At 35.3% G+C, this 12911-nt stretch overlaps 2 protein-coding genes across 3 annotated transcripts in view; one reads left to right on the top strand and one right to left on the bottom strand.

Moving 5' to 3' along the window:
- Nucleotides 1-4328, top strand: part of LOC125648909 (centrosomal protein of 120 kDa-like) — a 26380-nt gene extending 22052 nt beyond the window's left edge. The window contains exons 20-21 of the mRNA XM_048875949.2: nucleotides 1078-1322; nucleotides 2264-4328. Coding sequence (XP_048731906.2) covers nucleotides 1078-1322; nucleotides 2264-2501 — 483 coding nt within the window. The 3' untranslated portion in view covers nucleotides 2502-4328. The remainder of the gene's footprint in view (nucleotides 1-1077; nucleotides 1323-2263) is intronic.
- A 718-nt stretch (nucleotides 4329-5046) lies between these two features.
- Nucleotides 5047-12861, bottom strand: LOC125648911 (uncharacterized). Of its 2 annotated transcripts, XR_007360499.1 has the most exons (10): nucleotides 12771-12861; nucleotides 11045-11108; nucleotides 10323-10406; nucleotides 7891-8059; nucleotides 7396-7487; nucleotides 7224-7283; nucleotides 6888-7093; nucleotides 5605-5694; nucleotides 5122-5502; nucleotides 5047-5082 (listed from the first exon to the last, which is right to left on the bottom strand). XR_007360499.1 is itself a non-coding variant. In XM_048875952.1 (9 exons), exons 1-9 carry the CDS (start codon nucleotides 12828-12830, stop codon nucleotides 5383-5385), a joined length of 945 nt encoding a protein of 314 aa, XP_048731909.1. In that variant the 5' UTR covers nucleotides 12831-12861; the 3' UTR covers nucleotides 5047-5382. The 2 variants fall into 2 exon arrangements, 1 of the variants encoding a protein (XP_048731909.1); XM_048875952.1 differs by having other exon boundaries at nucleotides 5047-5502.
- Nucleotides 12862-12911: the final 50 nt, after the last annotated feature.

Raw genomic sequence — 12911 nt, 5'->3', positions numbered from 1 at the left:
TCCGACTTCAGTCCGAGATCAACCTGCTAACACTAGAAAAGGTAAATTTAACCGAGATCAACCTGCTAACACTAGAAAAGGTAACTCAAAAGTAAACCAGAGGTCCGACTTCAGTCCAAGATCAACCTGCTAACACTAGAAAAGGTAACTCGAAAGTAAACCAGAGGTGTGACTGCAGTCCGAGATCAACCTGCTAACACTAGAAAAGGTAAATTCTGCTCTACTTATCTACTTACACAGAAATAAATTGCATATTTTTCAACAAATTTATCTTTACCAAAAAAAAAAAAAATGTATTTCGTTATAATTCACTCTAAGTTTAACTATATGCACAAGTCAAATATTGAATTAGTTGCTGACACTATTGAATTAGTTGCTGACACTATTGAATTAGTTGCTGACACAATTGAATTAGTTGCTGACACTATTGAATTAGTTGCTGACATATTGAATTAGTTGCTGACACTATTGAATTAGTTGCTGACACTATTGAATTAGTTGCTGACACTATTGATGGATCAACACTAGTCATGGTGAGACACTGTAAATATTGTGAATTGAAATCATACCTTTGTCAAGATTAGCAAAGAAATCCACAGAATACTGACTGTTTTGTAACGGAGTGACATTAGTGATATGATAAGCTCAGACTTGACACTGATTACAAATGACCGAGCAGTATGTCTTCACTCTCAATCAAAGTCATTAAACTAAGATCAAGTCCACTTACGAAAACAATTTTCAGGTGATGATTTTGTAGTGGAGGAATATTATCAGTAAAGATAGTTACTTTTGATCACAAAAAGCCTCAATATCCAGTTCTCAGGATTTAAATGATGCACTCTTTGCACTATTAACATTCAACACTTTTTTCAAGTGACCATAAAGGCATACAGTCCTGTTATGTAACTGAAATTATTGAATTTCTGTTATATGATCACAAAGAACCAGTTATTTCCCTGTAAAGTTACAGATGGTGATTTTATTTTGTATATATAACACCCCCCCCCCCCCCCCCCCATTGAATTGACATGTACATGTATAAGGATTCTGACACAAAGTTATTTCCCTTTGTAGGTGGAGCTGGAGAGGAAGATTGATGCTTTGTCCACATCCAAGTTACACTACAAACAGCAATGGGGCCGCGCGCTGAAGGAACTGGCTCGTCTAAAACAGAAAGAGCAGGCATCAGCAAAGGCGGAGCTTAAACGGCAACAACAGGAACTGGAACACATGCGTCTGAGGTATTTAGCCGCGGAGGAGAAGGAAGTGGTCAGCTCGGAAAAGAAAGAGCTGGAGGAACTAAAGCATGAATTGTCCAAGTAAGTATCCAATTATTAGTTGATCCTAGTCACATGACCAAGGAGCTAAATACAATGTTATTGCAGCTACATTAAATCCATTGTGTTATTACATAATAATTACCTTATAAGCAGAATATTTAGCGAGGATTTAATTTTGGCATTATAAGCGAGGGTGTCAAGATGGCTAAAACTGAAAATCACTAACGATTTATTCTGTACCGTTGGTAATACTAATAGTTATATTTCTTGGCATTACTAAGTCGCTAAAGTTAGCTCTCACTAAATATACGTATACCCATTTTTATGGGGAAATCGCTAAATTTATGTCTCACTTAAAATTCCATTTATACGGTATGTAAAACATGTCAAATGGATGAGTATGGGTGTTTTTAATTACATACCTTAATGTGAAATGAGTTTTTGATAGAGTAAGGAGACACCTCAATTTTCTGATGTCTGAACAGTTTGCACCTCCACATTAGTGATCAGAACTTCCGTATTTTGCATCATACCATTGTGAATTGAAATATGGGACACTGGGAAATTTTCACCCCATGTTATTTTCACCAATACAAATTGTACATTCATTTGAATTCGCCAAGTTGTGAATTGGCTTTAAGTTTGTTTCTTACTTTAAAGTAATGAATGTATTAATATTCGCCCAGTAGTCAATTTTTCCATTTAGGCAAATATAAAGCGGGTGAAATATGCTTTACATGTATTTAGTATACAACACCAGATAAAGTTTAATATAAAGCGGGTGAAATATGCTTTATTCAGTATACAACACCTGATCGAGTTCATTCCAAGTGTCAAGGTCATCAAAGGAATTAATGTTCCTTGATTACCTTAATTAGGATGATGAAAACTTTTACATATAAATAATTTATTATAGTGATGAAATTATTTCCATATCTTTGTTACTGAAAGTTCATACTTTTGTTCAACTACAACCTCAGATTAAAGAAACTTGAAGAGGATAAGGGTAAGGGCATGCCGGACAACAGCCCAAGAGACGGGATGTACCCCCTACAGCCAGATTTAGACTATAGTTTGGACGACCACATCACACGGCTGATCGAGGAGCGCGATACTCTTCTTAGGACAGGCGTATACTCCACTCAGGACAAAATCATTGCAGAACTGGACAGACAGATCCGGGAGTCCATCACTCAGAAGAAGACTAATGCCTTATAGCAATCCAGTAGTGTCTACTCTATCGGGGGAAGTATTCTGGCCAAACACTGATGTCAAAGTTTTAGCTACCACACAGCAAACAGCGCACGGAAATCATCGGAAGTGGTACTGAATAGAAATTTGCAATCCAGTCATGTTTTATTAATCTGCAGGTGCTTGTTCTATATAAACGGAGATTGATAATGCAGGTGCTTGTTCTATATATATGGAGATTTGATAATGCAGGTACTTGTTCGTTATACGGAGGTTAGAGAATGCAGGTGCTTGTTCTATATGGAGATTTGATAGTGAACACCGGTATATGTATTACAGTTCTCATTGTTTTGTGGTTTTCTAAAAGTTCATTTACATGTAAAATGACCTTTTTATTCAATCTTGGTTAATATCAAAAGGTCTGAAAAGATTATTTTGTAGTGAAATAGTTTTCAAATAATTTGATGGAATGTTTTTTTTTTGTATTTAAATTTTCATAGATTGAAAATAGTTTTTCATTTTTTTTGTTTTTGAGGGTTTCACTCTGAACCAACAATTAACACCAAAAATAAAGATTTTGGTAGAAATTACAGCATACTCCTATATACTGTTATAAGATGAGTAGAATGCATTTGCTTGTGGTATAGGTGTATTATCTTGTAAAAACAATTGAATGCACATTGATTAGTGTGAAGTAAATGAGCCATTTGAAAGTAGTGCTTTATATTATACTGGACATTTAGATGCATATTTGACATGGAGCTTGTATGATTGCCCTAATGTTCTGAAACTGCAATGGTTAGCAAATAAAATTGCATTTCATATTCATCCATGATCGGTTTTCATGTAGAATCTCTGTTAGTAAGTTTTTAACAAACATTACACAAATTTCTTACTTTAGACATTTATTCTTGATTTTCATGTATATCTGCCTGACCTCCTTCGACCTTGACAGTGTCTGATTAGGCAGTTGTCACTGTGTCTTTGTTAGCTGAGTGTTTTGGGGGAGCTGACTAAAAACCCTTGACTAGGGAAGCTGGAACATTGTGTCATTATAAGGTGTTCGTGAAGTGAAGGGAGGCCGTTATGACTGTACTGTATATATCTGTGATAGTGGATTAATGTCAAGCACTTGCAGAACTCAATCTCTCATGTCAGCAATCATCTCCATATCAACACAATCTCCCATCTGTAAAGGTTTAATGTAACCCTGTTAGGGTTCAATATCACACCATCTCCTATCTGTAAAGGTTTAATGTAACCCTGTTAGGGTTCAATATCACACCATCTCCTATCTGTAAAGGTTTAATGTAACCCTGTTCTGCTGTGTGTTGTGCACTTGGAAAACTCAGTAATCTAGTTTTAGCTTACTTGTAGAATGCTCTTTATAGTTCATGTCTTCTCACACTTACTAGCAAAATTTAACCAAAAAAATGTTATAGAATTAATAATCTTTCATAATACACTGTAGATATTTGTTTTCATGCGTATTATACATAAATAACAATTTCTTATCACCTCAGCTCTGGAACCCCCTAAGTAAATACAGAAGGTAGAACGGTGTATTATATCACTTGATGGGGTAGACACACAATGATATTGAACTTCATTTAAGCCCTTTGTATATAACTGTTGAATGAAGAGAAAGGTTCAAAAGTGTATTTAAAGTATTTGAATATTTACTGATTTTGCAGCATGTACAAGTTAACTTTGTAAAATTAGAACAACATGGGCAAATGTATGTTTATTTAAGCAATATTGTGATATGTAAATAACATACTATATATATATGATAAATATGTTGTTAACTTGTTCGTAACATTTTTGAACTGAAACATTAAAATTGTAAAGAAATTTTGTCATTCCATTTTGAATTAGAATTTACTGTAAAGCAACATTTACTTGTGAATCGCAGATGGTACAAGTATTTGCATCTAGTATAATGCCAGGTGTGCCCCCTGAAACTCCTGTCAAGTGCGCTACCAAATGAGCTCCATGGCATTGGTCTGACTGCCATATTCCTCCCTCCTTAAACATTTTCACACCTTGAAGACATGAACCCAGGATCTTGATCCCCCGACGGGCAGCTCCTGGAGATGGTTTATGGCAGATCTTGATCCCCCGACAGGCAGTTCCTGGGGATGGTGTACGGCAGGTCTTGATCCCCCGACAGGCAGTTCCTGGGGATGGTCTATGGCAGATCTTGACCCCCTGACGGGCAGTTCCTGGGGATGGTGTACGGCAGATCTTAACCCCCAGACAGGAAGGTCCTGGGGATGGTTTATGGCACTAAGTGTAACAGACAGTGAGGAATAAACCAGACCTGGATTTGAACCTGGACTATTTCTAGTCAGGTTACCAACTGTACTGTCTGGTACAGGCAACTGATACCTGCTACATGTAGTTGCCTCATTTCTCCCTCCTTAAAGGTCTTCGCTCTGAGGACACTAATGATAGGATGTTTATTGATAGTGTATAACTATTAAAGGGAGAACATGTGATGGACAAGACAGGGTCCCAGAATCCATAGTCTGCTGTACCCTCTCAGAATAATAACAGATAATAGCTCATCTCAACTTTACATTTATTAAGATCAAATTTCTAGCACCTTGTCTCAACATTACATTTATTAAGATCTTTCTAGCACCTTGTCTCAACATTACATTTATTAAGATCAAATTTCTAGCACCTCGTTTCAACATTACATTTATCAAGATCGAATTCCTAGCACCTTGTTTCAATATTACATTTATTAAAATCAAATTCCTAGCACCTCGTCTCAACATTACAATTATCAAGATCAAATTTCTAGCACCAATACATTGTATAAACTCTCCTTTTGAGAACACTGCTACACTGGGTATATAGACCGCAGTCGAGCAGTCCTCGTCATTCCACGAGTCGTCCATTAGGTGTCGTTGACAATGTTGATCAAAGTTTTAGAAATTTCCATTGCAGACTGGACAACGGGGGATTCTGGGTAACTGTCTAGGGGGTTTCTGCCATTTTCGCAACATTCGGTGATCAACTGAAATATTTTGATGAAGACATGATTAGAATGGTACATGCGGTTTTAATATAAATTGAATTTTTGAGGAAACCGTCTGTATCATGTTTAAATGTTACACACTGGATCCACAGGAAGGTGCCCAAGGACTGGTATCCCATGACTGTTGGCAAGGGAGGCAACTCCACTTCCCGGGAAGAGTTCAGACATCTCCTGAAAAAATGATTGATTGAATATTGTTTAACGTCCCTCTCGAAAATATTTCACTCCTATGGAGATGTCACCACTGCCGATGAAGGGCTGCAAAATTTCGACCTATGCTTGGTGCTTATGGCCTTTGAGCAGGGAAGGATCTTTATCGTGCCACACCTGCTGTGACACCGAACCTAGGTTTTTGTGGTCTCATCCGAAGGAAAGCCCCATTTAGTAGCCTCTTACGACAAGCAAGGGGCACTGAGGACCTATTCTAACCCAGATCCCCAAAGGATGAATTTAATACCACATTTACTAAGTTTTCTATGCAATGAGCATCACTATCGTAGAAAGAATGGTATATTTAAGGCGTAATTACTATAAAAAAAACTGCTGTTCAATGAAAAACGAGATACTTCTGTCAAATTTTCAGGTGGGGTTTTCAAGTTAAAAAAAAAGGTCTGTAAACCCGCGACCTTCATTAATACAACATTGACTAGGTTTTCTAACTAGATAATGTTCATCAACTCACAGTTAAAGAAGTTTGCTGATGTGAGTAATATCTGCTTAAAAAACTCTTAGTATACAGTGTATTTCTTCTCCAAAATCATTGATTTTGGACTTTGTTAAAAAAAAAGACAAAGTTATAGTCAGGGTCCTGCATTGAAGATGTGGGAGGGGCTTACAGTTGTCAATCTCTCTTTGTGAGAACCATTTCTCGTGCAGACTGGAAGTTATGGTGACAACTGCCATCATTGTACATATCCATTTTTGACAATTTTCCAGTATGTTCCAGAGTTATGTCAACAACATATCAATTTTCTGGCATATTCTAAAACTCTGGTTGCTTTTTTTTAAATTATTACATGATGTCACAGTCCATGAGGGTAACAAGCCTCATAGCTTTACTATGCAAGAGTTATGGGACTTTAATCAGTATTTTCATACATTATATAATATAATTCAATGAAACGTTACAGGAAACAGTGTAACAGACAGTACATAGAGAACTTATACTGCCTCGCTAGTGAGCTAGCTTTTCTCTCTTGATCACGCATGTTAAGCAATGGTGAGCATGATCAGTACTTGGCTGGGTGACCGCTACACGTTACAATAATGTCTACTATATGAATACTGACTTTTGCTGTATACATTCATAGAAATAGACATGTCGAGAAAATACATGGATGTGTATTTCACACTCTGTAACGAACCTTACAACATGGACAGACAAATCCACCCATATTCTCCACAATCCCGAGGATGGACACTCCCATCTTCTTACAGAAACTGATTTCCTTTTTAATGGTTGCCATGGCTACCTCTTGACGAGTGGTGACGATAACAGCGCCATCTGGTTTCACATTTTTCAGAAGTTTTACAATTGCCATGTGTTCATCACTTGTCCCTGGGGGTGTATCTTATCAAATTGAAAAATATGAAGTATTTTTATTTTTAAAAACCCACCAAAACAACAACTGAAACTAACCACTAAAAAAATATCAAAAACATTTAGAAAAATGTATGTTCATTCTACAATTATAACTCACCACATATTAGGAAATCCAATTTCCCCCAGAATGTATCCTTTAGAAATCTTTTGATTAATCCTGAAAAGACGAGACATTGTGGCATGTTTAATTTTAGAGTTGTACATGTATTGTAAGTTGTTTCCTCGTACAGTAGCAGTCATGAATGCTGGAAATAATTCTGTTTATTTACCTGTCTTTCTCGGTCCACGGAAAATGACCGACGTTTTATCCGACTCAATCAAAGAGCCTACTGACACGATCTTGATACTCTCACTGGGGGATCTGTTAAATAGATAAGTCTTGGCTATAATGACACTCTCAATTCAGAACTGCAGATATCATTCATTCAATTATAAGTGAAACTTGCCAAAATAAATATACATTTATATAGCAAATCAATATGTAGTACCCAAAACTTACATTATGTACTACCCAAACCTTACATACAATAAGATACATGTTTAAAACTTACATGAAATAAGCTGTAGTCATGTTTAAAACTTACATAAAATAAGCTGTAGTCATGTTTAAAACTTACATAAAATAAGCTGTAGTCATGTTTAAAACTTACATTATGTACTACCCAAACCTTACATAAAATAAGCTATATGTTTAAAACTTACATAAAATAAGCTACATGTTTAAAACTTACATAAAATAAGCTGTAGTCATGTTTAAAACTTACATTAGAGGTTTCCATCCATAAGGCGATTGTACAATGGGCTTGTTTTCTACATTAAACAGTTTTGGAATACTGGGTCCACAAATATCTAGGTCAACCACACCCACTTTCATTGAGTGACATTTAGCCAGAGCCAATGACAACAAATAGGTTACAGTTGATTTTCCAACACCTGTAGGAAAATATGAAGACAAAAACCCGGCCATGAATATTATTGAGGGGGAAAACATGAAATTTTAAAAGTTTAAACTTATTCAATTCATGACGATTAACAACGAGCTATTTCTATATATATACAATTTTAAAAGTTTAAATTTATTCAATTCATGACAATTACTACAATGAGCTAGTTTTACAACATTCATTAGTACTGCAGACATAGTTTTTTTCACATGGTACAAATTTATGCTAAGTCTGCAGTCACATGAAATCAACAGGATTCTGTGCCAGGGTATCTAAGTTCATATTTTTTCCCATTGAAGAAATTATTTTAATTCATGTACATAAATAGATCAAACACTGTAAATTCTTTTGTCATATTAATGACGAGGCAATTAAAGTACAAGTAAGCTGTCAATCAGTTGTGATGAATATTGACTAAAAGTTCTGAAAATCACTTGGATTCTTTTACAACGTCATTTCATACAATAGTGCTTTAATGAGATGCACGCTATACCTTCATCTTTATATATTTGCATTCACTCAATTTTTTTTGTTACACCTTTTGAATTTGATATTGCTTTCATTTGCGACAATGAATACATGTTTGTTGCAAACTAGTTATATCTGGTTTATTAGTATCAGTCCTGTCCATGTAATCAAGTTACCATACATCGAGCATTGTCAAGGTCAAAGGGTGCATTGATTGTTCCGTTTAAAGTAACAAATGGGTCAACAATAAGATATTTTAGTACTTGAATCTAGTTTATTAAAAAAAAAAAAGAAAAAACATATAAAATTAAACAATAAAATGTCTTTCTTTGTGATGAAGATAGCAATCATGCTGAAAAAAAAATATGAATTTTTCTGCAATGCTTGCTACATGTACCTTTATCACCCGATAAAAAAAACAAAGAAAGACATCTTATCATTTATATGATTATACCCCTTGAGCTTTCTTCCTCATTTGGCCATTATTGACATGAATCTTACAGTGATCATCCTCCTTTGATCGAGGATGCTTTGTGCCAATCATTAATCGCCCAGAGTGAGTTGAAAGTGAGAAAAGTTAATGAGCAGACAACAGTGAAGCCTTGATCTGAAAATATTAATTAAGTGATGAAGATAATTAAACCCCAGCTCATTAGCAGATCGACAGTGATACAACCTGGATCATACTAAACATTCTATATTACTATGTGTATCTGACTTCCACAATCTTTTCATAGTGTTCAGAGTTAATGATAGACCATTGTAGACAAATCAATAGAAAATTTGTCCTGTCTATAGCGAGATTAATGATTTAAGACTGATTTACTATAGAGTGAATTAGTGCAGTCTTCACAAGACAGTGAATTAGTGCAGTCTTCACAAGACAGTGAATTAGTGCAGTCTTCACAAGACAGTGAATTAGTGCAGTCTTCACTAGACAGTTATACATTTTTTGACATTCTGTTCTATTCTTACTTGCCTCCACTACTTATGTAAATTAGGCTTAAGAAAATATCATCAAAGAATAAACTATAGATAATTGTAATTTCCCCATGTACATGTATTATAAAATTACACAATCAGAAATCAAACAATAATTTGCCCATTAATTTCTAAAACTTGTAACTTATTGAAATAATTTATATTATCAATTTATGATAGCTCTATATTTATAAAAGAAATTATTCATTGAGCCAATGACTGAGAGTAAAAGAGAGAAAGAGGGGGGTGGGGTGTAGACTGTGTGTCATCTAGCTATAGGGATACAACCATTATACAAACACTATGACCACAGAAACACTGCAGACAGCCCTGAGACCCTTCCTGTGTACCTCAAAAGTATACACAGCACCCTGATCTCTTGGCCAGGTAAATTCCAGGTAAATAACAATGATCATAGATGAGCTCTGCCCACATCCAGTGATCCTTGAAGAAACCATAAGGTATTATTTTTGGGTCTTTAAGAAAATATCATCAAAGAATAAACTGTTATCATGTTGTATTAAATGATTGAATGCATATTCAAAATTAAGTTCTAAATCTGTCATGAAATACAAATAAAGAGTACAATAAAAAATGAAGGAGATGCTTGTTACTTTGTTGTTGGTCTATAGTAAATCTGTCAGGTCTATAGAATTCCAAATTGTGGACCAATTGTAGAGATAAGTTTCAAGTTTTGCACACAGTTGTCAAACTTGGCGCATTGCATGATGGTTAGGCAATATGGTGCATTGCATGATGGTTAGGCAATATGGAGGTAGTTAGCACACACTGGATATACATGCCTCCTTTTCCAGATAAAACCAGAATCTTGTGTTGAATGGCCCCCATCCTGATGTCAATAAGTTCTTGATCCGGGTCTTCTCCACCTGTTAAAATAAAAATGGAAATTAACCTCTTCAGATCATGGTCTATGGATCTCATATTCAATTACCTAAAACATCAAACAACATTTAGTTGCACGTCATTTGCCGGACTTGTGTGTGTGAAATTACATCAAGTACTTGAGTGTACATGAAATATATTGATGCATTATACACCTACCCGGTATACAGTGTTTCTTTTTTTTTTGGCAGAAGCACTCTCAGATTTCAACATTAAACTTTCTTTTGATCATCAGTATATCTTAAAATTCTTTCATACATGACTATTTTTCTCTCTCAAAACAGCTACTGTAACAGACAATTTGAGTCAGTTAATGATATAAACATTTTCCTAGCACTAAAATATTGTAGATACAGTGTTTCATTTAATATAACGACAGGGCATCAGGGTAGAGAAACTCAGAGAACATATCTTAGCCAGATGACATTTGCACATGATGGAAGATAGCACATTAAGCGTATAACACTGTACAATATATGTACAATACACATACAATACATGTGCAATACATGTGCAATAGATATACAATACTGTACAATACGAGTACAATAGATATACAATATATGAACAATACATGTAGAACAGAAGTACAGTATGTGTTTCATGCCGTTTAAAACCTTACCTTGACCTCTACACAATGCTTGTCCAGGACAACCTTCACAGACTGAACTTTTTCCAGCATCCTCCTGAGAAAGAAATATTTCATTCTAATAAGTTAGAATTTTAAAGAGTAAATACAGCTGAACTTTGGTATCTCAAGCATCGATATCTCGAATACCGTGGGTAAGTTAGTGAGCTGGAAGCTCTACGTCCAGATGTATCGTAATAAATGCTTTACATTTCATAATAATTTAAAGAAAATAACTTCAGAATGATTTTTTAAACAAAAGGTATTTTTCAATAAACTATTTAACGTAAAACAAGAAAGCTGATCAAGTCATCTACGGCACTACTGTACACACGAACATATTATATTTTGCAAGATTACTAACTCTAATTGTAAAAGAAACTTATCTGTTTTGATGTTAATTCTTCCTAATAATTTGATGCAACCAAACATTGATGCAAAAATATATTTCAATGTACATTATAAACCAATGTTGCACATGAAGCACATTGATCAATTCATCCGTCTGTCTAGTAATCTAACTGAGATTACCATCTGTCTAAAGCGTTTTGGTTTTAAACTTCCAGAGAACATGAAAAAATTTAGTATAAAATTACATTATAATATTTTAATATTGCTTATCATGCATTTAATATTAATATTACAATGTCTATTTCGTGAGTACTATATTCCAAAATAGTAGTCAGGGTTTCGACACATTTTGCTTCATCAAAAGGAGAGTCAAAACCCTGACAACTATTTTTGTATAGTACCCACATATATTATTCTGATGACTGTAAAAAACTCTATCTCTCTTTCTAACATTGAAGTAAAAGTCATTGAGTTTTCATGACATACCCTTTCTCGTCACAGGGTTACAATAACAGAATTTACTTTCGCTAAAAAGGTGATAATCACGTTTTTGCGAGAATATCTCACTAAAGAGGAACTATCCCCAACCTGATAAATGTCAGGTACAGTTCAAAGACTATTTCTACCCACTTAGCTACCTAGTAATCCGAGATTCCTCTGATTCTTACCCCGCTTTTATATTGTGACATGTGCGGGGAAGAGTCAGATTGATTGATTGAATATTGTTTAACTACCTTCTTGAGAATATTTCACTTATATGGAGACATCACCATTGCCGGTGAAGGGCTGCAAAATTTAGGCCTATGCTCGGCGTTTATGGCCTTTGAGCGAGGACGGATCTTTGTCATTCTATTCTGACCTACTAAGGATCTATTCTAACCTATTAATCATAATCTATTTGTAGAATAATCTTCCAATAACTGAATCCTCGCGTCTTGTAAGATAGATCCGCGAAATAAATTTGTAAGAGGTAGGTAAAGCAGAGACACTAGCTGGTGTCGGTGAATTCCCACCTTTCAATATAAAGTCCGCTTTGACTCTCCCCCACATATGTCACAATAGAAAAGCGGGGGTAAGAGTCAGAGGAATCTCGGATTAGCTACTTAGGTATTCAACTATTTAGCGCTTATAAGGGAATAGAGTATAGGAACCCACCACCCTTGGACTAGGTAGAAAATAAATATATTTGCCTATTTCTATGCATCTCCAGTTGTAAAACACTAGTCTCCCCATAATATTGCATAACATTTCCTGGGGGGGGGGGGGGTGGTTCTGGATCCTCTCAAATAGGCTTAAATTTTTCTGCGCTCGCTTTAACAGTAGCTCCCTCAACATCTTAGGTAAAAAGCTATAAGGTAAATACAATTACACTATTTGCTGGACATTCAACAAGTCTATCAAAGAGCTTTCCTTCGTCGCTGGAAGTCATATTTTCACCGGATATTTTTATTAGCTTGGTAATCGCTAAAAAAAAAACAAAACAAAAAAAACCCTGCACATTCCGATATAT

The sequence above is a fragment of the Ostrea edulis genome, chromosome 5 (genome assembly GCF_947568905.1).
Source record: "Ostrea edulis chromosome 5, xbOstEdul1.1, whole genome shotgun sequence".
In the NCBI taxonomy this organism is placed as follows: domain Eukaryota; kingdom Metazoa; phylum Mollusca; class Bivalvia; order Ostreida; family Ostreidae; genus Ostrea; species Ostrea edulis.
The sequence above is the reverse complement of the archived record's forward strand: the minus strand, read 5'-3'. Positions and strand labels throughout refer to the sequence as shown.